Source organism: Rhinatrema bivittatum, chromosome 15 (assembly GCF_901001135.1).
Source record: "Rhinatrema bivittatum chromosome 15, aRhiBiv1.1, whole genome shotgun sequence".
In the NCBI taxonomy this organism is placed as follows: domain Eukaryota; kingdom Metazoa; phylum Chordata; class Amphibia; order Gymnophiona; family Rhinatrematidae; genus Rhinatrema; species Rhinatrema bivittatum.
In genome coordinates, this window is record NC_042629.1 from 34,666,444 (window position 1) to 34,692,099 (window position 25,656).

Genomic DNA, 25,656 nt, shown 5'->3' on the forward strand with positions numbered 1-25,656 from the left:
GGACAGGACTTCCTAACCCCTCCCAGATAGACAGCCTCCCTTTTACCCTTCAAACCCCGCTGACTAGCCCAGATTTTTTTTTTTATTGAAAAATGTATGTGTCATCCATAAGTCAAGTAAAGTTATGCGGAAAGGGACCCTAGTATGCGCATAAATCTGGACATATGTCAGGTTACAGACCTGGGCTACCCATGTCCTGCCCCTTTTTTTGTGCATACCAGGAGATATGCACATACTCTGGCACGGCTTAAAATCTGCATGGCATGCACTGGCCTGAGATCGTCGCATATCTCCCGGTTTTGGTGCATAGGGATTTTAAAATAGTTACTGTACAAAAGAACACCACAACCTTTAGGATGTGTTCTTTCTGTAGTTGTCAGTCTCTCATAATGCCATGTAACACCACATCCTGAACTTCCTTTCTATTTTCTACATTAGCTGAGTACATTAAAGAAAAAAACAGTAACCAGTAAACTGATCAGATAGAAGCAGGAATTCACACTATACTTATACATAAGCAATTAGCCAGTCTCACTTTTACCTAGTAATTTATTATTAGAAGGGTTCTTTTGAGAAACAAAGATACAAGATTGCTGGAGAATCCACTGGAAAACATGCTCCTGAAAACACGATGCTATCCACTTTTTCTGTCAGTCAGTCACAGTGTCATGATGGTCTGTGGCACCCACTCAATCCGGCACAAGGCCCTCCCACACAGAGGCTGTTATTGACCAGACAACCTGAGCAACACTAGTTACTGTTTGCTAATATGCTCTGTCTGCAAAGCCATTTCTCAAGCTCCCACAGGCAGACATATGCACACAGAGGCTCTCACCCTGATATACAACATAGCACAGGCATAGGCCCCTCACCCACCCACGGCTGTTACAGACCAGACTACCTGAGCAAGGCCAGGCACTTTTCGCTAGTTTTTATTGTAAGAAAATCCTAATCATCATCACACTCAGTTTTGGCTGTTAATAAGAGTGATACAGCCATGCAGAATGAAAAAGCAGCCATGTCACAGCCAGCGGGGCAGACAGTTAGGATCGAGGGGGAAAGAGAAGGGCTTTTGGGACTTTTTACCTTAGCAGCACAGTGAACAGGAATTATATATGGTTGGTATCTTGCCAGAATCTCCTTGGGAACAGTTTCATTTGTTGGAGGCTAAGAAGGAAAAAACATTACAAAATCTATAAACCAAGAATTCCAGCAACTGCCTGAATGCGATTTCCTCACTGATCATCCTTTTGCTCTTTGGCAAACATTGTTCTATCAACCCAAGTCCTGGCCCCCACCCCCACCCCGGAACAGCAAAACTGTTAAAGGTATACAGTCTCTTATTGCAGTCAGCTTCTCCTCCCCCTCCACGGCATTATTATACTGCAGCGGGAGCCGAGGGACCAAGTGCTGTACTTTGGCTAGCTGTTCTTGAGCCATAGATTGCGCTAGATCTGGTCCTCTGCTTTCCTGGTCTGAAAATTCATAGTTTTATTTTGTAAATAAACTGCATTACCATACACGAAAACCTGGAAACTTGCAAAGCCCAAGAGGACAGTTTCTTATAAACAGACCAAGAGTCAAACTGCTGGGTGGATGAAATTGGCCAAGAGTTTCCTTGTTGCACAGAAAGCCCTTAGGCCTTCTTTTTATAACCCATTTAAATGTAGGGGTCCATGCCTTGGAGCTGGGCAGGATGCATAGAAATGTCACTTTGGCTTGTCCCACTCCCCCAGATACATCTGTCTAGAGCTGCCTCTGATTCCAATTAGTGATGGTGAGAGCAGGAGGCTAACTTTCAAAAAGTGATCAGCAGGCATTGTCTGAAACCTGCCCTCCTCAATTCGATAAACAATTGGCCCCGTCTTCCACAACACATGCACTTTTACAGGCAGCATTCCTAGGAGCACATTTAAGCCGGGAAAGGAAAATCACACGCAGATCTTTGCACGCTATTTTCCATGAAAAAAAGGATCCAAAAGAGAAGCAAGGTGCCAATGCCAAAGTGAAAGCACATGGCTACATTCACTTTGAAAATTGGTGCAAAGTTTGTGGGTAAAAAGCAACAACGGAAAAGTGACCCCCCATAGGCACTGAATGACCAATCCGATCCCACCCCATGTGCAATATGCAACACTGTGCCAAACAGTGAACTCAGGGCCAGCACCTAGACCTGATACAGACTGTGCATTAGGGGGTAGATTTTATAAATCTATGTGCGCGCGTACTTTTGTTCGCACACCAGGCGCAAACAAAAGTATGCCGGATTTCAATAGATACGCACGTAGCCACATGTATCTTTTGAAATCTGGGGTCGGTGAGCGCAAGGGGGTGCACATTTGTGCAACTCGCGCGCGCTGCCTGTTCCCTCCGCCTCCCCCCACCTTCCCCTCCCTTCCCTTCCCCTATCTAACCCACCCCCCAGCCCTACCTAAATCCCCCTACTAACCTTTATGCGAAGTTACGCCTGTAACCCTTTTAAAATCCGGCCCTAGGTGTCTACTTGAAAAATTAGCAGCATACAGAGGACACAGCTTTCTCTACACAGCCAAGGTAGCATGTAATATCCCAAATCTGCTGTCACATGATGACAACATAATAGCAGTAGGTCCACAGCCTTCCCAATGGAAAAGGGCCAGATTTGTATTTTTAATGTATTTATTATATTCTGCTTTTACCTACTTCAAAGCAGATTATATTGAGGTACTGTAGCTATTTCCCTGCCCCCAGTCTTAGGGCCTGATTCATCAAGGTATTTTCCCCATAGATACGGAATGGGAGAAAAGCCTTAGTGAATCAGGCAGCTGGTTTGTTTCTGAGTCAATGGAGGGTAAAGTGACCTGCCTAAGGTCACAAGGAGCAGCAGCAAGATTTGAACCCTGCCTTCCCTGGGTGGTAGCCCCTGCTCTAATCACTAGGCTACTCCTTATCTTTTCTTTTTCAATTTAAGGTTGTGTATGTGAATGAGCCAGACCGAGTGCCACTCATAGCTATGTGTGGCTACTGTGTCTCAGGCTCTAAGTCACTGCATTGAAAGGTATGAAAAAGGGCAACAAAAAAATCATATTCTTGAGTTTGAATTTATCATCAAAATTAGCTAACCAGTTATTTACAAATAAATACAGTTCTAGGTAAATCAAGATCATGGCAATAAAGAAAGCAAGAAATCACCTACCTTAGGTTTATAACCCACAACTCTGTTGAGCTTAATAATGACACATGGTTTCCCATCTTTATAGCCGTAAGTAGGATCAGTCAGACCAGAGCAGTTTCCCAGCCATTCTCGCCTGAATGTGCATACTTTCTTCAGCCCATCTAAATCATTTAACGCTCCTCTCTCCAAGTACTCACTCGGTTCCGCTGCAAATCCAGAAATCAGAGTTAGGCACATGATCCAGGGCTGGGCAGAATGCCAGTCACCTCCCCGGTCGCTTTCCCTTTTCAGGCCTGCATCCCTCTAGTTCTGTCTGATGAGAGAACAAATATTTGTGGGCCCTCCCTGCTCCCTCCGCTGTGTCACATGACTGATTCTCTGCAAGACATGGGCTGAGAGCTAGAGCGGAAAGCCAGCAGCAGCATTCTGTCAGGTCGATACTCTAAGGCCGCGGTAGAAAGAGTGCGGCAGTGCCGGGCGCACCCTCGTTCCCCGCACGCACAGTCCTGCTCACATACCACTCGATACTCTATGTAAATTACTTGCAAATGCAAGCCGCGTCTGCGAAGCATTAGGCGAAGGTTAGGCCCGCGCAACCCATTTTACTGTATAGGCGCTTAATACAGCGCCTATATTGTATCCTGGGTGCGCTGGTACCTGTCATTTCAAATGTCATTTCAAATGACAGGCACCAGGAAGTGGATGGTTCCCCCCCTCCCGAAGCAAGGCGCAGGACGAAAATTAAAACAAAAGGGAATAAAGTGTGTGTGTGTGTGTGTGTATATGTGTATATGTATGTGTGTATATGTGTATATGTATGTGTGTGTATGTGTGTATATGTATGTGTGTGTATGTATATAGGTGTATATGTGTGTGTGTATATATATATACCCTCCGGGTCCCGCCGCCACCTGGATCGAACGCACGCCCACCCGCCCGCTGGCTTCCGCCGCTGCCTGGATGAACGGGCGCCCGCCGGCTCCCACCACCTCGATGACCGCACGCCCGCCCGCCCGTGTGCAGATGGGGGATTCGGAAAGTGACATCTAGGTATTTATATATATATATAACAACTTTAGCATTTTATGAGAACTGTAATTTTTTTTGTAAGCCGCTGTCAGCTCCCATACGGAACATGCGGGATGAAATAATTTTTTTAAGCAAATATCTAATGCAATCGGAGTTCCGTGCAGCATCGTTCATGCAAAAAGAAGGACTGAATGCAGTTTGAAAGCGGGTTAGTAAATATGGATGTCGTCCATGGTGCAGGACTAACACCAGGTAGAGGGTAGGCGGTAAACTAACAGGCTAAGGACGCGGCAAAATAGCGGGTTACAAAGGAGATAATCGGAGCGCGCATCACAGTATCGGAGGGGAATAGCTAATTCCTTCATTAAATAGCTAATTCGTTCATTTACATATGATATACATGCTGCGTGCGGAAAGGGTTATGCGGTTTCAAGAAGCGCTAAGGACGCATGAAACTGGAGACTGTATCGCAGGATCGCTTTACGCGTCCCAAATTGTGCGCCCACAGCGAGTTGCAGACGGGGAATCTCCAACCGCATTTTACAGTATAGACCTGTGTGCTAGCAGCTTCATCCTTCTCACTGATGTACTCACACGGTGCGAGCAGCTTTTCTACCTTGTGCGAAAAACTACTGTTCTGCCCCCTCCTCTCCCCCTGTCTTTTAACACAGATTTCCTAGCGTGTAGCAGATGGACTCAGGACCAATGGGTATAGTGTACTCCTGTTAGCAGTTGGAGACGGATCAGATTTCAATCTGACGTCAGCCCCCTAGTACATATACCCCTGCAGGAAGTGCAGCTCTTCAGTATTTTCCGTCTCCATAGCAGTTAGGAACTATCTGCACGCTCTCACAGCGTTAGAATCAAATTCAAAGAAGAAAATCCAAATTTAAAGAAGGATCCTACCTGAAGACGAGTCCCGCTCTCCTGTGGTGATACCCTCAGGTCCCTCCCCCAGTTGAGATTCCAGAGGTGATCTCAGTGGTCCCTCAGAGGTAAGCCTCGGTCCAGCGGCCGAATCGCGGTGAGGACCTAGCCCCCAATCCCCGGGCGCGGCTGAGAGGCAGCGGGTGCACCCTCGAGTGCAGTGGTGAAGGTATTTGCCCTCTCTCCCCCCGCAGCCGGAGACCGCCCAGGACGCAACCAGGAAGCGCCGAAGACAAGACAAGGTAAGGAGGAAATCTTCTGCTTGAATCCGGTCTCAGAGGATCGAGGAGGAGCACAGGTCACCGGCCGGGACTAGTGCCACCACATTGATCCGCCCTAGCAGGGCCACGTGGAGACCTTCCGAGGGGGGTCGCCATATTGCCCACGTGCTCGCCGTCGCCATCTTTGCCCTATTCGCCGCAAAGCACTTGTGCGCATAAACTTACACCCACATAAAACCTTGCGCGCATAAGTTGGGCGCACAGAGCCGGGCGCATATCTGACTGAACGCACAGCTGCGCGCACAGCTACACGCTCATCTTAAGCGCACCGGAGTGCATAAGAGTTTACGTGCTGACAGCCATGGCACCTCCAGAAACAGGGATAAAGCCTCAAGGCCTCTGCCCAGCATGCCACATCAGAGCCGCACAAAGCGAGGAGGCAGACGCCCTGTGCACGCAGTGCGAAGAGGCCCTGGAAACCAAGTCCAGGGCCAGCCCCATTGGGCAGAGTTCTAGCTCCTCAGGGGATACCCTGGACCTAGCCAGGGGGACCTCCCCACAGACGGGACCCCCAAGGAACCAGCGCCCCTCAGCTTTGACCCAGCGTCGATCTCATGGGTGGAGTTCTTCAAGGGGATTCATGCCTTTGTTCAAATGCAAACTGAACTTCAGGCTGACCAGCCACAGGCTCCACAGGAGGACCCTCATGCCCCAGGCCCTTCAAGACCTAGGCAAAGGTTTCCACTACCCAGAAGCCCCACCTATGGGGACTCTGACATCTCTGAGGAGGAAACCGAACCCTTAGAAGAGGGGGAGCTCCCCCCGGGGACAGAACCTCACCGAACCATGAGACGCTTCTTCACAAAGGACGAGCTCCCAGTCCCCCAGGTACTTCAGGGGAACCTAAACCGAACCCCCTGCAGGAGGGTCTTCGACAGACTTCTCGCCATTTCCCTCTGTTACAAGCAGCACAGCAGCTGAGCAGCTGATCGACCTGGAATGGAATGCTCCGGAGTCCACCTTCAAGGGGGGATGAGCTTTGGCAGCCCTGTACCCCCTGGACCCGGCAACCAAAGATCTTCTTGCATGCCCAAGAGTTGATGCCATGGTCTGCGCGGTCTCCAAGCGCACTACCATCCCAGTGGAGGGAGGAGCTGCGCTCAAGGATGCACATGACCAGCGGCTGGAGTCCATCCTCAAACAGTCATTTGATGTAGCCGCTATGTCTCTACAAATTGTGGCCTGCTGCACCGTGGTGACACGTGCCTGCTTAGCACAAACCAGGAACACCACCCCAGGAGAAGACATGGAACCAGCTGTATCATTCCTCGCGGACGCTGCCTCTGACCTAGTGCACACCACGGCCAGAGGAGTGTCCTCTGCGGTGGTGGCCAGGAGGCAACTCTGGCTCCGAAGCTGGTCGGCCAACGCATCTTCCAAAACGCGCCTCACGAGGATGCCCCTCAAAGGATCTCTCCTGTTCGGCAGCGAACTAGAGAAACTGGGTGACAAATGGGGCGAGTCCCCATTGCCGCGCCTACCAGAGGATAAGACGAAGAGAAACCAGCGACCCTTCCCCAGGTCTTCCAGGAGCAGAAGTTAACAGCGCTTCAATCCTTACAGGAGCAACTATCAAGCCCCCCGCCCTATGGGCAGGAACCAGTCCTTTCAGACCAAGCACAACAAGAGGGGAACCAGCTCGGGAACAGGCCCCAGCCGCACCCCACAATGAGATTCAGCCGACCCATCGAAGGGAAGAAGCCATAGGGGGCATATTCTCCCGCAGATGGGCCATATTCTACCGCAGATGGGTCAAGATAACTTCGGACAAGTGGGTCCTAGCCATCATTCGGGAGGGGTACTACCTGGAATTTCTACGAATCCCTCCGGACAAGTTCATGGAGTCCCCCTGCCATGACCTCTCCAAGAGGGTGGCAGTGGAAGCTACACTGGCCAGGCTTCTGGCCCTCAAGGCCATAGCCCTAGTGCTTCCACAAGAGATAAATACTGGGCATTATTCCATTTATTTTATCGTCCCGAAGAAAGAGGGAACATTCAGGCCCATCCTGGACCTCAAGTCGGTCAACCGCCACCTCAGGATTCCCCGCTTCCGCATGGAAACCCTACGATCCATAATAAGGGCGATACAAGCGGGAGAGTTTCTAACATCCCCGGATCTTTCGGAGGCCTACCTACACATCCCAATTCATCAGGATCACCAACGTTACCTACACTTCAAAGTCCTGAACAGTCACTACCAGTTCCGGGCACTACCCGCCACCTCAGGATTCCCCGCTTCCGCATGGAAACCCTACGATCCATAATAAGGGCGATACAAGCGGGAGAGTTTCTAACATCCCCGGATCTTTCGGAGGCCTACCTACACATCCCAATTCATCAGGATCACCAACGTTACCTACGCTTCAAAGTCCTGAACAGTCACTACCAGTTCCGGGCACTACCCTTCGGGTTAGCCATAGCACCCCAGACGTTCACCAAGTAATAGTAGTGGTGGCGGCAACACTGAGGAAGGAAGGAATCCTCATTCACCCTTACCTGGACGATTGGCTGATCAGGGCAAAGTCACCGGAGGAAAGCCACCAAGCAACCAGCAGAGTCATAACTCTACTGGAGGAGCCTAGGATGGGTGGTCAACACAAACAAAAGCTCCATTCAGCCCTCACAGTCACTGGAATACCTAAGAGTCCGATTCGACACCAAAGAGGTCAAGGTCAGCCTGACCCCCACAAGGAGATCAAAATTGTGGAACCGGCTGCAAACCTTGCTGAACGATCCTCGTCCCACAGCATGGGATTACTGCAAGTCCTCGGGCTGATGGCATCCACCCTGGGAGTTGTGCCATGGGCGCGATCCCACATAAGGCCCCTACAGCGCTCACTCCTATCACGGTGGAGCCCACGGTCCCAGAACTACACCGTACGTCTATCGCTCCCGGGCAGAGTTCAGACCCAACTATGGTGGTGGCTGCAGGCCAGCCAAATGAGCCGGGGATCAAGACTATCCTCCCCAACCTGGACCCTACTCGCCACAGATGCCAGTCTACGAGGATGGGGAGCACACTGCGAGGAGTTAACCACCCAAGGGCAGTGGAACGCAGAAGAGGCGGGATGGAACATCAACCGCCTAGAAGCGCGGGCAGTCAGACTAGCCTGTCTGCGGTTCGCTCACAGACTCCGAAACAAAGCGGTCAAAGTAATGTCTGACAATGCCACGACAGTGGCCTACATCAACCGGCAGGGGGGAACCAGGAGCCAACAGGTGTCCCTAGAAATAGACCCCCTGATGGCGTGGGCAGAAGCAAACCTCCAGGAGATCTCTGTCATCCACATCGCGGCAGACTTCCTCAGCAGGGAAAGTCTAGACTCAGGAGAATGGAGGCTGTCGTCCGCAGCCTTCCAATTGATAGTGAATCTGTGGGGGACACCAGACATGGACCTTCTGGCAAGCAGATACTACAGGGCATTGATCCCTTGGGAAGGGCAGTCCCAAGGGATCAATGCCCTGGTACAGACCTGGCCACCAGGGGCTCTACTTTACGCCTTCCCGCCATGGCCCTTATTGGGCGCGATCATTCACAAGATACAACTACACAAGGGACTAGTTCTTCTGGTGGCTCCAGATTGGCCAAGAAGACCCTGGTACTCAGACATGAGAAGACTGCTGGCAGGGAACCCTCTACCCCTGCCCCACACAGGGACCTACTACAACAAGGTCCGATCCTCCACGAGGACCCAGCTCATTTCTCTCTTACGGTCTGGCCATTGAGAGGGGCCCGCCTGAGAAGGAGCGGATTCTCGGGGGCAAGCAAGCTCTCCACATCGTTAACGTACATAAGGATCTGGAGAGTATTTGAAGCCTGGTGTGAAGATCACAACTTCAAGCCATGCTCATTTAAAGCTCCCGTGATCCTGGAATTCTTACAGAATGGACTATAGAAGGGTCTGTCCCTCAACTCCATCAAGGTACAAGTGGCCGCATTGTCATGCTACAGCTCCAAGAGCGAGGACGACAGCATAGCTTCTCACCCGGACGTGTCATGCTTCCTGAAAAGAGTCAAACACATTTGCCCACCACTAAAGTGGCTGGTACCTCTATGGAATCTCAATCTCGTTTTGGACTTCCTAGCAGGAACCACCTTCAGACCCCTCCGAGGCCTGTCCCTCAGCCTGTTAACCCTAAAGACGGTGTTCTTGCTGGCAGTGTGTTCAGCCCGCCACATCTCGGAACCACAAGCACTGTCCTGCCGTGAACAGTTCCTCAGGCTCACCCAGGAGTCCATCCAACTATGCATGCTTTCCTCCTTCCTCCCCAAAGTGGTCTCACACTTCCACTTCAACCAGACCATCTCGCTACCAACAACGGATGGCTTGAAGAAGTCAGAAGAAGCCCTTGGTCTACGTCACCTCAACATCGGCAGACTCCTATCCAGGTACCTGGAAATGTCGGAACCCGTACGAAGAACGGACTACCTTTTCGTCCTTCACAGCGGAAAGAGACAAGGGGAAGCAGCCTCGCGGGCATCCATCGCCCGCTGGATCAAGGAAGTCATCAAGGCGGCCTACGTAGAAGCTGGCAAGCCACCACCTCTACAGGTCAAGACCCATTCTACCAGAGCCCAGGCAGTATCCTGGGCAGAAACTAGAATACTGTCGCCTGCCGAGATCTGCAGGGCGGCAACATGGTCCTCCATCCATACTTTCTCCAGAGTCTACCGTCTGGACGTTCAGGCTCGGGAGGACACGGCATTTGCAATGGCAATACTAAGTGGATCACGGGCAGCCTTCCACCCGGTTCGGGAGTAGCTTTTATACATCCCATTGGTCCTGAGCCCATCTGCTACACGCTAGGAAATGGAGAAATTACTTACCTGATAATTTCGTTTTCCTTAGTGTAGACAGATGGACTCAGCATCCCACCCTTGGCTGCCGTTACGCATGGTCTTTCAAATAATTCAAGGGTAAGCCATGTTTTCATTTACCTAGGGCATCCACCCTGCCGGGTGTCGACTCTTTCCGGTTGAGTACACTGGCGGTCTCCAGCTATAGTCAATCAACCAGTTCAAGTTAATCAAGTTTGAATGTTTAACCAAGTTATGAAGTTATTCAAGTTAACCAAATTATTAAGTTAATCAATCCAGTCAGTCACACATATATCCACAATGCTTTTCTAGGAGAATACGAGAATACTGAAGAGCTGCACTTCCTGCAGGGGTATATGTACTAGGGGCTGACGTCAGATTGAAATCTGATCCGTCTCCAACTGCTAACAGGAGTACACTATACCCATTGGTCCTGAGTCCATCTGTCTACACTAAGGAAAACGAAATTATCAGGTAAGTAATTTCTCCAATTTTTACCCTTTTCCCCAAACACAATAGAAATGGTCAGTCTCACACTCTGTCCCACACCCCTTTTCCCTGCCGAAAAAGCCCTGCTCTCTCTGTCGGTCCAAACTTTCAAAATTGACATCAACCCCTGAACCTATCTCGCCCCATTCGCAGGTTCCTAAGTTTTGCAGGGAATGACCCCGCTACCAATATGTAAAAAAAAAGTCAGCTGGGCCCTGTAGCCAGCCCCATTTTGTGGTACAGAAAAACATGCACTGCTATTTTGCCACTCAGAAAAACCCTGCAGATACTTGGAACTCATAGGCCTATTGTAACACATATTAGATGAAGGTTTGGCTCTCGGACAGCCTTGAGTAAACTGAATGACAATAATTATATAGTAAATTTTCCATACCAAAATATTGCTAACTGCCAGCATTCAAAGAGGAACAACCCTATCTATGAAAAGGCAACACTGCAAATATTTCACCAGGCCCTAAACTACCTCCTATTAGAAAAACAGAACAAACCACACAGCTATAAATCTCTACGCAGAAACTATAAGCTACCAAAATACCCCATCTTGCTTACACATGCAGAACACAAACAGACCCTCATCAAATATAGAATAAAGTATAAATAGAAATGTGTAGACAGAAACCAAACTGGAAATTGCAACAAGCCAGACTCTGTGTAGCAATGCAAAAACAAACATCACCAATTCTTATAAATCATTAAACAATAAGATCAAGAAATATAAATCAACCATAATAAACTATTCTAATAAAAAGAATATTGCCAAAGAGCTGACAAATAAGCGTGGGGATAACTTGCTGATGTGGCTGTTACTACCCTTAAACAATAAGCCTGATACTTTGGATGCAGCTCCAACATTGCTCTCTGCTTCCATGGCAAGGGGTGAAGGGGAATTGGATTCAGGCAGCAATCAACAATGAGGGCCCTGACTTTTATGGTCTGGGAAACTGATAAGCATGGGGGTAACCTGTACAGGGCGGCAGATACTGGCATAAGCTTGCTGGGGCAGACTGGGTGGATCATTTGGTCCTTTTCTGATGTCACTTCTATGTAAATAGTATAATATTCACTAATTAAGAACTCAAAGTTTTAACTATTCCAAACAGCAATAAAATTTCAAAATAGCAAACATCAAAAACCCAATAAGGATAGAAAATTCCCCATTCTCCATACGTGAAAATTTTTGATTTGTCACTTTGAGCTTGTCATGGATTAGAAGGGGGTGGCACAAGTTTTCTTCATATACACACACACGCAGACACACATTCTCATTCATTCATTCATGCAGACTGCCCTCTCTCTCCAAGGAAGGCAGGGGACTTGGGGCCTCTCTTACTCCTCCACTGCTGCTGCTGCTCTGTGCCTCATCCAGTGCAAGAGTCATTCCGCAGCTGTAGGAGTCAGTTCTGGGGCTCCTCCTCGTGTGCCGGCCCTGTGGTATTCAAAACTTGCTGGGATAGCACTTCCTCCATGCTCATCTCACAATGCACGAGATAAGCATATAGAAATTGCTAGCCCCATGAGTTAGGAATGCTGCAGGGTCGGCACACAAGGAGGAGCTGCAGAATGGGCTCCCTCTTCTGCTCCTGCATGGGCTGATGTGCAGCACGTGGGCCTCACTTCTTCTACCACCACTGGGATAGAGTCCATCAACGGCCACATGGACCTTCCCTTCTTCCGCCAGTGGAATCAGGTCCATCAGCTTGCACGGGTCTCCTTTCTTCTGATTCCAGTAAAATCAGGTCCACCGGCAGCTGCATGGGCTTCTCCCTTCTTCCGCCGCCAGTGGGATTGGGTCCATTGATGGCCGCACCGGCTTCTATCTGCCTCCTTTATTGAGGCCTTTCCTCACTTCCACTGCTGCCACCTTGTGCAACTGCACAGTTTGCACACTGGTAGCACCGGGCCTGCCAGGCCTGTGTCTCCTTTGCCAATGCTTGTTGGAGCTGAGCCATAAGACTGAGCCAGCATACTAATAGTTTAGATCACACATAAAGTCTTAGTACCAAGCATCCAACACAGCCATGCACGGCATCCACTGAAAGACAGACACAGACCCGTGCTGCACACAAAGCATTTCTGCTTAGAGGAACTGAACAAGCAGTACTTTCACCCCTGAATTCAGGTTTGACAGGCTGAAGCAGAGCTGAAAGTGGAACTCAAGATCAATGGAAAAGGGCCCAATTATCAGCCCAAACCTTTCCTTTCATTCTAGTAAACAAAACAGCAGCACTTACATTTGCAGTCTTCAAACATCATTTTGTCAGCTTGCTTCTCCTCATTATATTTGTTTAAGAAGTCGTCAATGCTCTTTACAAAAATGTTATAACTTGTGGAATCAACCAGAGAATAGGAAATTTCTGTCTTAACCGCTCGGGGCACCTGGGTGAGTCCTGGCAGATGAGAAAAAGAAGAGAGAAATCATTAATAATGGATCTAGTGTTAAAAATGCTTGGTAAAGAGAGCTTTATTTACAGAATGCAGGGAAAGCATTGATGTCTTGCATGGCATACTCTAGGCCTCTGTCATCTAAATTATATAAACTAATATCCTACAGAATTAAAGATGAGCTCACTCTTAACAGATATATCATTCATTCATGTATTTATTTAAAACACTTCTAGTCCTCTGACCTTAAAATCATTATCCTCAGCAAGCAGGTCTATGCTTCACCTGCTCTCTTCTCCACCCCCCTACCCTCACCCCTTTCAAGTTTGGACCCAATTAGTGAATTTGGCAAAATTATCCTATCTCCAGAAAGGCAGATTGAGTAAGCACTTTTTTTTACATAAGCGGAAAAGCATTCGTAAACATTTGAAGTGTCATATGGGAATTTCTTTAAGCAGCTCGCAGGGGCAGGTACGGTTAGAACAGTATTGCAAACGTACTCAGCGATTTACATTCTGCTTGTCGGCACTTCAAAGCGGATTACATTCAGGTATTATACGTGCATGTATTGTGGCTATAGATTCAAACATGAAGCAATCAGATGCCATTCTGGGGGAGCTCATTTGTGGCACTGTTTTAAATATAATATCTATTGTCAGAGCACTGCTGGATGTACAGAGTGGTATAGAATGGTGGTACGTATTCAGGTACAGTGAGTCCCCTTCCCTAAACAGCTTATAATCAGAGTGTACCTGAGACAATTGTAGATAAAGTGACTTGTCCAAAGTCAGAAGGAGCATCAGTGACAGTAGCAGGATTTGAACCCAGACTTCCCTGGTTCTCTGCCCTCTGCTGTGACTATTAAGACACGTCACTACCTCTCCACATTGGAAGCTGCTTACAGCATTTCAGTGTAACTGAGCTGAAAGTAAAATCTGTAACTGATGTATATAACAAGTGTGTGCACCATGAATATCTGAAACAATACAAAGTGCGAGATGGGCACAGCATTACAACCATTCATACATTAAAATAATGGTAAGCAATGGCTAGATCTAATAGAATAAATGCAACGAGACTCCCCTTAAAGATGGGGGAGGAGTCAAGGAGACCACAGACTAGAATTTCAAAGGTGAAACAGTTTTCCAGAATTTTGACAATCACAGTTGTTAGTGCTATTCATATAGTAATATATGGGAAGGAGTATTATTTATTGATTTAAATATGTATAAACCGCACTATATGCAAATCTAGCAGAGCACTTTACAGTAAAATCACTGCTAAGCCCTTTGCCCCTGCAAGCACTAGGGAACAGGAAAGCCTTAAGGTGCTTACAGAATTTGAAAGTTCAGTTCCAGTTGCACTGCAGTTGGTAACCTATTCCATAGTTGTGGAGCTATGCTAGTAAAAGCTCTTTCACAAAAACTCTGCAACCAAAAGCCATATTCTACTGACGCTGACAATTGGAAAACCTGTGAAGGCCGCAAGGCTCAACCTGGAACATACCATTCCAATTTTTCATACAAGCACTCTGCACCATTACTTTGCAAACAGTGAAAAACCACTGTTAGTAATTTAAACTTTATTCTCACAGGACAAGCAGGATGGTAGTCCTCACATATGGGTGACATCACAGGATGGAGCCCAATCACGGAACACTTTTGTCAAAGTTTTTAGAACTTTCACTGGCACCTACTGGGCATGCCCAGGATGGCTCTAACCCTGCAACCAGCAGAGGTCCCCCTTCAGTCTTCTTTTTTCTGCGCAGCAGTAGCCACGCGGGTTAAGGAGCTCTACAGAGATTCCTGACAGGAATTTTCCTCATGGAATTACTTCATAATTAATACCCCTCAAGGGTCCCCCTATTCAATTTTTTACTTTCGCGGTGGTCCAGTAAGTTTTTACCCGGTTCCGGTCGATTCCCGTCGAGTTTGGCCCTTGTGGCCTACTGGCCGTCAACCGCACCGCGGCTAAATTTTTTTTTTTTTTCAAAGGCCATGGCGTCAGGGTTCCAATGATGCCCTGACTGTGCTCGCACAATGTCCATCAGAGACCCCCATAAAGTCTGTGTAATGTGCCTCGGTTGTGAGCATGATGTCCTGATTTGCACCAAATGTGCCTTAATGACACCAAAAGGTCACAAAGCCAGGATGAAGAAGATGGAACTTCTCTTTCGGTCTCAAACTCCGACTCTGTCCATAGCATCGACGTCATCTGAACCGGCACCATCTACGTCGCGCCAGCATCGGGTACCAGCCGGTTTGCGTCCAGCGTCGACGACTTCCCAGCCATCGACTACCTCTGTTCCCCCTCAGGACAGAGGGGTTCGTCGAGAGAAACATCGGCATCAACACCGTAAGCCTCGGACCATCGACGAAGGCGAATCATCGACCTCGCCATCGTCCGAGCCGCCGCCAAAGAAACCCCGTCCAGAAAAGGCATCGACCCTTTCTGAGTCCAGGTCACCCTCACCCGGATGGGTATTGGGAGCCGTGACTCCGCCTTTAACGGTGGTCCCTCCGGCTACCCCTCTGCCTCCTTCTCCCGGAACCAGGGCTGATCACTCCAGGTCTCCATGAAGAGCTGGACTGGATGGTTCAGGAGGCCATCGGCAAGGTGATGCAAAGATTCCAGATTCCTCCGATGCCGGTGCAGATTCCTGAACAGAACATTGATCCCATTCCGGTAGCGCTGGCACTGCTGCTCTCGAGGATGGAAGCACTACTAGCCGCTTTTCCTCCAATAGATCCAGGGACACTGACTGTTCCGGTGCCCTCTCTACTTCCTCTGTCATTGGGAGGAGAAACACTGTTCCGTCTTCCTCCATCGGGAGTCCTACTAATACCTCAACCATCGATATCACCGCTACCATTACTGCCATCTGTGCCGCCAATCCGTCCATTGATGCCTCCGGTAACTCCCTCGATGCTTTCGGAGCCTAGACCCGGGACCTTCGGGAATACCTTTGTCCCGTCCCTCTAAGGTTCCTGGAGGGCACGGTAATGAACCCTATGATACATGGACCGATGACTCGTCCCAGGACATCGATGATTTACCATCACCACCCTCTCCTACCGAAAGCAGGAAATGTTCTCCTCCAGAGGACTTGTCCTTCATTAATTTTGTGAAGGAAATGTCTGAGGTAGTTCCCTTCCAACTGCAGACTGAACAGGATGATAAACACCAGATGATGGAGCTTCTACAATTTCTGGACGCTCCTAAAGAAATCACCTCTATACCTACCCATCAAGTTCTTCTGGATCTTCTGAAGAATTGGGAACACCCTGGTTTGGTAGCATCAGTCAACCGAAAAGCAGATACCAGTCAGCTCCAGGGTTCCAAAAATCCCAATTGGATCACCAATCCGTGATTGTTGAGTCTGCCCAAAAGAAGGCCTGGCGCTCATTCTTCCTTCCCTCCAGGCAAAAAGCAGAAATTCCTGGATGCCATTGGTTGGCGTGTCTTCCAGGGATCAGTGCTTATCTCTCAGATTGCCTCTTACCAGCTTTATATGACCCAGTACAACAGAGTCCTATTCAAACAAATACAGGACTTTGCAGAGTCACTGCCTAGGCAATTCCAGGAACAGCTTCAAACCCTGGTTCACAAAGGATTTCAAGCAGGAAAACATGAAATAAGATCTTATGACATTTCTGACACTGCTTCCAGGGTATCTGCAGCTGCTATTTCTGCAAGAAGATGGGCCTGGCTTAAGTCTTCGGACCTACGTCCTGAAGTCTAGGACAGATTGTCCGATCTGCCTTGTATTGGGGACAATCTGGTGAACAGATCCAGCAAACAGTGGCACAGCTCAAGGATCATCATGAGACTCTTCGCCAACTCTCTCTGATGCCTTCTGAATATCCGGCCAAGCACGCATTCAGGAAGGACTCCAAAAAGTTCCAAGGAAGTCCTATCCACCACAATATAGAGGTTGCTCCACTAAGCCTTTCCAGAAGGCCCAGTCCTGACAACCTCGTAAGCCAAAACCACAGGCAGCTCCTCAGCCAGGCCCTGCTTCTGGTTTTTGACTCTTTCATAGACAGCAACAGTCAGCTTCCACTGCCACATGTACCAGTAGGAGGTCGAGTGTGCCATTTCAACAACATATGGCACACAATCACCTCGTACCAGTGGGTTCTTGCTATAATCTCTCAAGGTTATCACCTGAACTTTCTCTCCATCCCACCAGATTCCCCACCTCACTACTCCTGGATCAGGAGGTCTCCCTCCTCCTTCAATCCAGAGCAATTGAACCAGTGCCCTATTCCCAACAGGGCCTCTGATTCTATTCCTGGTACTTTCCAATCCCCAAAAAGTCAGGCGGCGTTCGTCCAGGTCTGGACCCGCGTGCCTTCAACAAGTACCTCCAACGACAGAAGTTCAAGATGGTAATCTTGGGTTCCCGCCTTCCTCTTCTGCAAAGGGAAGACTGGCTCTGCTCTCTAGACCTCTAGGACGCTTACACACACATTGCGATAACTCCGTCTCATCGCAGATTTCTCAGATTCCTGGTAGGCCCAAAGCACTATCAATACAGAGTGCTCCCATTTGGCCTAGCATCTGCACCACGATTTTTCACCAAGTGTCTCGTAGTAGTAGCAGCAGTCTTCCTCAGGACCCAAGGTGTTCAAGTCTACCCCTATCTCGAAGATTGGTTGATCATGGCTCCCACTCAGCAAGCTGCTCTGACGTCCCTACATCTTACCTTACACACTCTGATCTCTCTAGGATTTCTCATCAATTACAAAAAAAGCCTGCTTAGTCCCATCTCAAACTTTGTCATTCATAGGGGCAGACTTGGACACCTTCAAAGCAAAGGCATTTCTGCCTCGAGAACGAGCTCTCACTCACTTCTCTCGCACACCAGCTACAATCTCGACAATGCTCAACTGCACACCATTTCTTCATCTTACTGGGACACATGGCATCCTCAGTGCATATTACCCCAATGGCCCACTTGGCCATGAGAGTCATGCAGTGGACTCTATGGTCACAATGGACTCAATCCATTCAACCACTGTCCACATCACCAACCCACTTCGTCAGTCTCTAGCTTGATGGAAAAATCAGACCAATCTCTTCCAAGGCCTACCTTTCCAGACTCCAGATCCTCAAGTAGCCCTTACCACCGATGCTTCCAACCTCGGCTGGGGAGCACATGTTGCCAATTTACAAACTCAAGGGTCTTGGTCTCCAGAGGAAGCCAAACACCAAATCAATTTCCTGGAGCTACGAGCAATCAGATATGCTCCGAGTGTTTCAGGATCGCCTCTCCCACCAGGTCATCCAACCACAGACAACCAGGTGGCCATGTGGTACTCAACAAGCAGGGAAGGACAGGCTCCTACCTCCTGTGTCAAGAAGCTGCACAGATATGGGCGGAGGCCCTTTCCCACTCGATGTACCTCAAGGTCACCTACTTGCCGGGAGTGGACAATGTGTTGGCAGACAGGCTGAGTCCCACTTTTCAGCCGCACAAGTGGTCTCTCAACCCCCACAGTAGCGAACTCGATATTCCATCATTGGGGTTACCCTTACATAGACTTCTTTGCGTCACCTCAAAACCACAAAGTAGAGAACTTTTGGTCGCTCACTTGCAGCCAACATTCACTACCAAGAGACGCGTTCCCCCTCTCATAGGCCACAGGTCTCCTCTATGCATTCCTTCCACTTCTCTCTCAGACTCTCGTGAAGCTACGTCAGGACAAGGGAATCATGATCCTGATAGCCCCTCACTGGCCACGCCAAATGTGGTTTCAGATTCTTCAGGACCTCTCCATTCGCAGGCACATTCCCCTGGGGAAGGACTCGCTTCTGATCCCTCAGAACGACGGGTGCCTATGCCACCCCAATCTTCAGGCCTTGTCCTTGACTGCCTGGATGTTGAAAGGTTAATTCTTCAGCCGCTCAACATTTCGAAGCCAGTTTCCCGTGTCCTGATTGCTTCACGGAAGCCTTCCACGAGAAAATCTTATTTTTACAAATGGAACAGGTTTAAGTCATGGTATTCCTCACTGTCCCTTGATCCTTTCACTTGTCACACGATTTTTGAAGGGCTTGCTCCACTTCAAACCTCCACTGGGCCCTCCGGCCCCTTTTTGGGACCTTAACCTAGTTTTGGGTTGGCTCATGAAACCACCATTCGAGCCTCTCCAATCCTGTGATCTTCGCTATCTCACATGGAAAGTGATTTTTCTCCTGGCAATCACATCTGCTCGCAGAGTTAGTGAGTTACAGGCTCTAGTTACCTACCCGCCTTACACTAAACGTCTGCATTACTGGGTAGTACTCCGCACTCACCCTAAGTTTTTGCCTAAGGTAGTATCGGAGTTTCACATTAATCAATCCATCATACTACCTATCTTCTTTCCCAGGCCCCATTCTAATCCAGGAGAACAGGCTCTGCATACCCTTGACTGTAAACGGGCTCTAGCATTCGATGTAGACCATACAACTGCCCACAGGAAAAGCACTCAACTGTTTGTTTCTTTCCATTCCACTAGATTGGGGCAACCTGTGGGTAAGCAGACTCTCCTCCTGGTTAGCAGACTGCATATCCTTTTGCTATCAGCAAGCAGGCATTCCACTTCAAGACTGTGTTAAAGCACACTCTATCAGGGCCATGGCAACTTCAGTAGCGCACCTACGGTCGGTGCCACTTCCTGATATTTGTAGGGCTGCTACCTGGAGTTTTCTCCATGCCTTTACAGCCCATTATTGTTTGGACAAGGCTGGAAGACTAGATTCCATCTTCGGCCAGTCTGTCTTGTGCAACCTTTTTGCAACTTGATGTACCAACACCCTTCCGCCTGCCCGTTAGGGTTCAGGATGCCCTCTACCAAATTCCACCCCAGTTGCTGTGCCGGTTGCACATCTTTGGGTACATTTGGTGCATATCTCGGACATCCTCAGCTCAGTACTCACCCATATGTGAGGACTACCATCCTGCTTGTCCTATTAGAAAGCAAATGTTGCTTACCTGTAACAGGTGTTCTCACAGGACAGCAGGATGTTAGTACTCACGAAACCCGCCCGCCACCCCGCGGGTGGGTGAGTACGTTTTATTTTATTTTTTGGCACTTACTATAGCTTTTAAACAAGACTGAAGGGGGACCCCTGCTGCTTGCAGGGTTAGTGCCATCCTGGGCATGCCCAGTAGGTGCCAGTCAAAGTTCTAGAAACTTTGACAAAAGTGTTCCGTGATTGGGCTCCATCCTGTGATGTCACCCATATGTGAGGACTAACATCCTGCTGTCCTGTGAGAACACCTGTTACGGGTAAGCAACATTTGCTATCACTCCAACATTGTTATCCAGTGGAGAAACTAATGGAGCAAGGATATGGGAGATAAAAGGAAGTACTGGATGCCTGACATAATGGATGTGGTCATCAGTTAGCAGGGGAGCAAGAAGGGAGGACAAAGAACAGTAGCAAAAGCCAAGCTCTCCGAAGACAGTAGTTCAGTCACATGACCATGCTTATCACTAGGACCTGGAGCTCCATAGACTTTCAGGCTGATGCAGAAAGCCATGTGTTCAAACTGTGTACTGAATTCAGTACCAGACTGCTAAAGCACAAGCTCCTTCATTTTTTCAAATTCCTGATTCAATAAGCTAATGTTATGCTAATGCATCAGGAGTTAAAAAGTGTGTAAACAGAGTTAAAATGTGCATTCAGTACAGGTAGTGGGGGCAGAGGAAGGAATATCCAGTATGTACTGTGTCTGAATCTGGAGGGCTAAGGACAACATTTGGCCTCTGATCCTCACTTCTGCCAGCAGTAAAGAAAGAACAGGGCTCTATGATCCCTGGGCAGGTTTTTGTCTGTGGCCACTTTTATCCCAGGCACTGCCAACCACCAGCAGGTCATTTCTATAAAGGATAATGGATGGATAAACACTGGCTCAAATCACCTGCACTGGGCTCCAGTTCTGCAGGAGGCTTTGAAGTGGAAATTCAAGAGAAGGAGGAACTGTGTAAATCTCTGTCCTCCTCCCCCTATAGTGGATCCTCTTCAGGCTCACTGGGTGCCAAGTTGAGCAGGAGCTCAGTGAGTAAGCCTTCTTCATCGTTACAGCAGGCCTGGGACCCTCTCCACTGTGTTGGGGTTGAGTAAGCATAAAATGTGACACACTCAAGCATTGACAAGCCCTTTGTGTACACCACAGGGCTTGGGACCTACAAAAAAGAAGTGCCACTCCTCAAAGCCAGCAGCAACATCAGTGCCGACAAAGCAAATAGCACTGGCGCTGCCAACATCTCCCAGAGCACTCGACAAATTGAGCCTCAACTCAGATGATGCTTCCTCCCTCGACACCTTGGGGCAAATGCCACAGCTTTTCATCAGATTGCCGAGCATGCCTCTGCCTATATCAAGGGTGATGTCCCCATCCAGGCTACTGGAGCAAGGCCTGTGCCTGAACATGCCAAATCCCATCTGCTCTGTGCTGCCATTGGTTTCCAAATTTATTTGCAAAGACCAAAGCGTGTACAAGAAGACTTCATCTTGGTCTCTGAAAAAGATGTTCCACCCCCCAATATCTGGACAGATAATTCGTCAACCCTTGGACTAAGTGGCAAAGTTGAAAGCTTTCATTAGCTCCCTGGTGGCTAAGGACAAAGAAGACACTCTTCAGCCTCTCCTTTCCAGACTATTGAATTTGCTCCCTCAAGGAGGAGTCCTTTGCACCTCTGACCTGAAAGGTACTTCATTAGAACCACTGCAAGGTGGTTTGAGTCCTTGCCATTCTCTTACAATAGAGTTCAGCCAGTTAAAGGACATCTACCAGGAATACTCTTCTCTTAAGGAACCCTTCCTTAGTCGCCCACATCATCATTGAGGTCCTTTCGCCCCTCAGCTCTGAGGAAGGTTCAATTGAACCTCCTACCTGAGCCTCCAGAACATTTGTCTCCAGAGGAGGACCACTCTTATTCCAGTCATCTTTGACTTCTCTCTCCATACCCATTGTTCCATGTACCACCTCTGGGTGAATTCTTTTTCGCTGTTTTATTGTTTCAATGTAAACTGCTGTTTTATTGTTACATTGTAAACCGATGTGATTTGTATTTCATACAGGAACACCGGTATATAAAAATTAAAAATAATATCCAACATTTTCTAAAACATGCAGTTTCTTTCTCTATAATATTGCCAAAATTTGTCGCTTCCTTTTTGATCATACTACCAGAACCCTTATCCACTCTCTCATCTCCTCCTGCTTAGACTATTGCAACCTGCTCCTCACAGGTCTCCCAGCCATCTCTCCACTACAATCTATCCTAAATTCAGCAGTTTAACTTCTTTTTCGCCAAAGTTGCTACACTTGTATAACTCCTTTTCTGAAGTCACTGCATTGGCTCCCTATCCGTTCCCACAAAGTTCAAGCTCTACTCACCTACAAGTACCTTTACTCTGGCAGCTATTCACTACCTGTCCTCTCTCATATCTCTCTACATCCCTCCTCCTCATATACTCCACTCATCAGACAAGTCACTATCTATGTCCCTTTCCTCTACCACCAATTCTGTGCTTGTCACCTAGCTGCACTTTGTATTTTGAATAGACTTCCTAAGGTGGTGCGTCAAGCTACGTCTCTCAATTTGTTTAAATCACATCTAAAAATCCACCTTTAAATCTTAAGTTTAATTGTCCTCCTCCGTCCTTATTAACTGATTTTAACCATTGTTTTACTACATGAAACTCTCCAAGTCTCTTGACTAGACTGTAGGCTCTATTTAGCAGGGACTGTCTGCATACTTTAAGTAGCCCTATAGAAATGTTAAATAGAAGTAAGTTCCCGAATAAGTTGGGTAAGGTGCTAAGAGTTAACATTCGTAAGGACAAGAATCCTTGCACTGTCGTCTTCAGCCTTCTCCAATATGAAACACCCTAGCAGAATTCACAGTCATTCTGATTGTCGATACTGCAAAAATTAGACAATAGTATAGGAAAATCCAATTTCCTGTACACCAATAGCCAGGAAATTAGACCTATAGGCCAAAAAACTCCAGGATTTGGGGTGATACAGCTGCCCCACCAATCAGTTTGCATTAAAACAAGCAAAGAAAACAAGAATATTCTTCAACACGTCACTGGGAAAACACCCTAGATTGCTTGACAGTTTTGGGAAAAAGGTGTGCCAGAGTTCCATGCTGAATGTTCACATTTCTGTGCACTAGTTTTATATAGGACAATACTCAAATGATTGCGTTCAAAATCTGAAGCCACTATATGCCCCTATAGATGGAAACTCTGCATAACCACAACTACTCCTGGACTTGGAAAAGTGTACATGCCATCTTATTCTATCGGTTTATGAAGCATTTGGCACAGAGGCCCACTCCTAGTCAGCTTCCATCAGAGCACATTGAATGGCTTGGTTAACTGCAGCACTGTGCACAACCATGTCTTTGATAAGATAGCAGATGTTCCTGCCTGAGAGATCACCTCCTCTGAGACAGAGAAACAATTGCTCAGATCAAGGAGCAACATATAGCAGTCCAGTCACTCTCAACCAGCTCAGAACTGAGGCAGCCCTACTTCGTCTTTAAGCAGTCATAGTTTCAGAGATGCCCCTTCCGCCAATTCCAGCAGTTATGCTCAACCTCTGCTTCCACAGCAGCAGTAACTTCCGGCTCAAAATCGGCAGTATAAAAGGCCCCAACCAGAAACAACACAGCAGGTACAGCAAAACCTGGGTCAAGTTTTTAACCAGTATTCAAACCCAGAACTCATCCTTTCTGGTAGAGCATCATCACTACCTCGAGGAAAGGCAAAAAAAGATTAAAGATCGCTGTGTGCTAAAGATTGTACAATCTAGTTACCACATGTTTCTCTCTACATCCCATGCTTCCCCATTGTTCAGCCTTCAATCTAGATCCATCTCAGTGTAATTCTGCCTGGAGGTGGAATCGCTCCTCAGAGAGTGGGCAATAGAGGCTGTTGCACCCAATCAACATGGCCAGGGGTTCTACTCCCATTATTTTCTTATCCCCAAGAAATCCAGGGGGATTGTGACCTACCCTAGATTTAAGAAGTCTTAACAAGAATCTACTGCAGGGGAATTCAAGCTGAACCCAGGGGACTTGGTCGTTGGTAGAAAGGCAATTTCAAATCAATCTACTGGAACTAAGCGTGATCAACCTTGCCTTAAGTGCTTTCTCGCATCGTCTCAAGAGAGAGAATTCCCATTCAAACCAACAAAGTCGCCATATTTTATGCCATCAAACAAGGAAGGACAAAATCATGGACTCTCTGCCAAGAGGCTATAAGGATATGTTAATATACATGCAACCAGCATATGGTTCTACAAGCAACTTATCTTCCAGGAGTCACCATCCCTAGCGCAGAGGTTCCCAAACCTGTTCAAGAGGACCCCCAGCCAATCAGGTTTTCAGGATATCCACAATGAACCACTGCACTAGCAGATTGCCTCAGCACGTTGTTCATAAGAACATGCCATACTGGGTCAGACCAAGGGTCCATCAAGCCCAGCATCCTGTTTCCAACAGTGGCCAATTCAGGCCATAAGAACCTGGCAAGTACCCAAAAACTAAGTCTATTCCAGGTTACCGTTGCTAGTAATAGCAGTGGCTATTTTCTAAGTCAACTTACTTAATAGCACATAATGGACTTCTCCTCCAAGAACTTATCCAATCCTTTTTTAAACACAGCTATACTAATTAAACCAACCACATCTTCTGGTCTCAAATTCCAGAGTTTAATTGTGCGTTGAGTGAAAAAGAACTTTCTCCGATTAGCATGTGGCACATTTAAAACTAACTTCATGGAGTGCCCCCTAGTCTTTCTATTATCCGAAAGAGTAAATAACAGATTCACAGCTACTCGTTCTAGACCTCTCATGATTTTAAACACCTCTATCATATCCCCCCTCAGCCATCTCTTCTCCAAGCTGAAAAGTCCTAACCTCTTTCCTCATAGGTGAGCTGTTCCATTCCCCTTATCATTTTGGTAGCCCTTCTCTGTACCTTCTCCATCGCAATTATATCTTTTTTGAGATGTGGCGACCAGAATTGTACACAGTATTCAAGGTGCGGTCTCACCAGGGAGAGCGATACAAAAGCATTATGACATTTTCCGTTTTATTCACCATTCCCTTTCTAATAATTCCCAACATTCTGTTTGCTTTTTTGACTGCCGCAGCACACTGAACAGACGATTTCAATGTGTTATCTACTATGATGCCTTGATCTCTTTCTTGGGTAGCAGCACCTAATATGGAACCTAACATTGTGTAACTCATAGCATGGGTTATTTTTCCCTATATGCATCACCTTGCATTTATCCACATTAAATTTCATCTGCCATTTTGATGCCCAATTTTCCATCTCACAAGGTCTTCCTGCAATTTATCACACAATCTGCTTGTGATTTAACTACTCTGAACATTTTTGTATCATCTGCAAATTTGATTACCTCACTTGTCATATTTCTTTCCAGATCATTTATAAATATATTGAAAAGTAAGGGTCCCAATACAGATCCCTGAGGCACTCCACTGCCCACTCCCTTCCACTGAGAAAATTGTCCAT

General features: G+C 47.7%; 1 protein-coding gene across 2 annotated transcripts in view; it reads right to left on the reverse strand.

The window, feature by feature from the left end:
* Nucleotides 1-25,656, reverse strand: part of ATP1B1 (ATPase Na+/K+ transporting subunit beta 1) — a 55,830-nt gene that overhangs the window by 4,769 nt on the left and 25,405 nt on the right. For both annotated transcript variants that reach the window (XM_029577815.1, XM_029577814.1), the window contains exons 3-5: nt 12,952-13,107; nt 3,176-3,360; nt 1,087-1,167 (exon numbers count right to left, since the gene is read on the reverse strand). In XM_029577815.1, the coding sequence (XP_029433675.1) occupies nt 1,087-1,167; nt 3,176-3,360; nt 12,952-13,107 (422 nt within the window). The remainder of the gene's footprint in view (nt 1-1,086; nt 1,168-3,175; nt 3,361-12,951; nt 13,108-25,656) is intronic.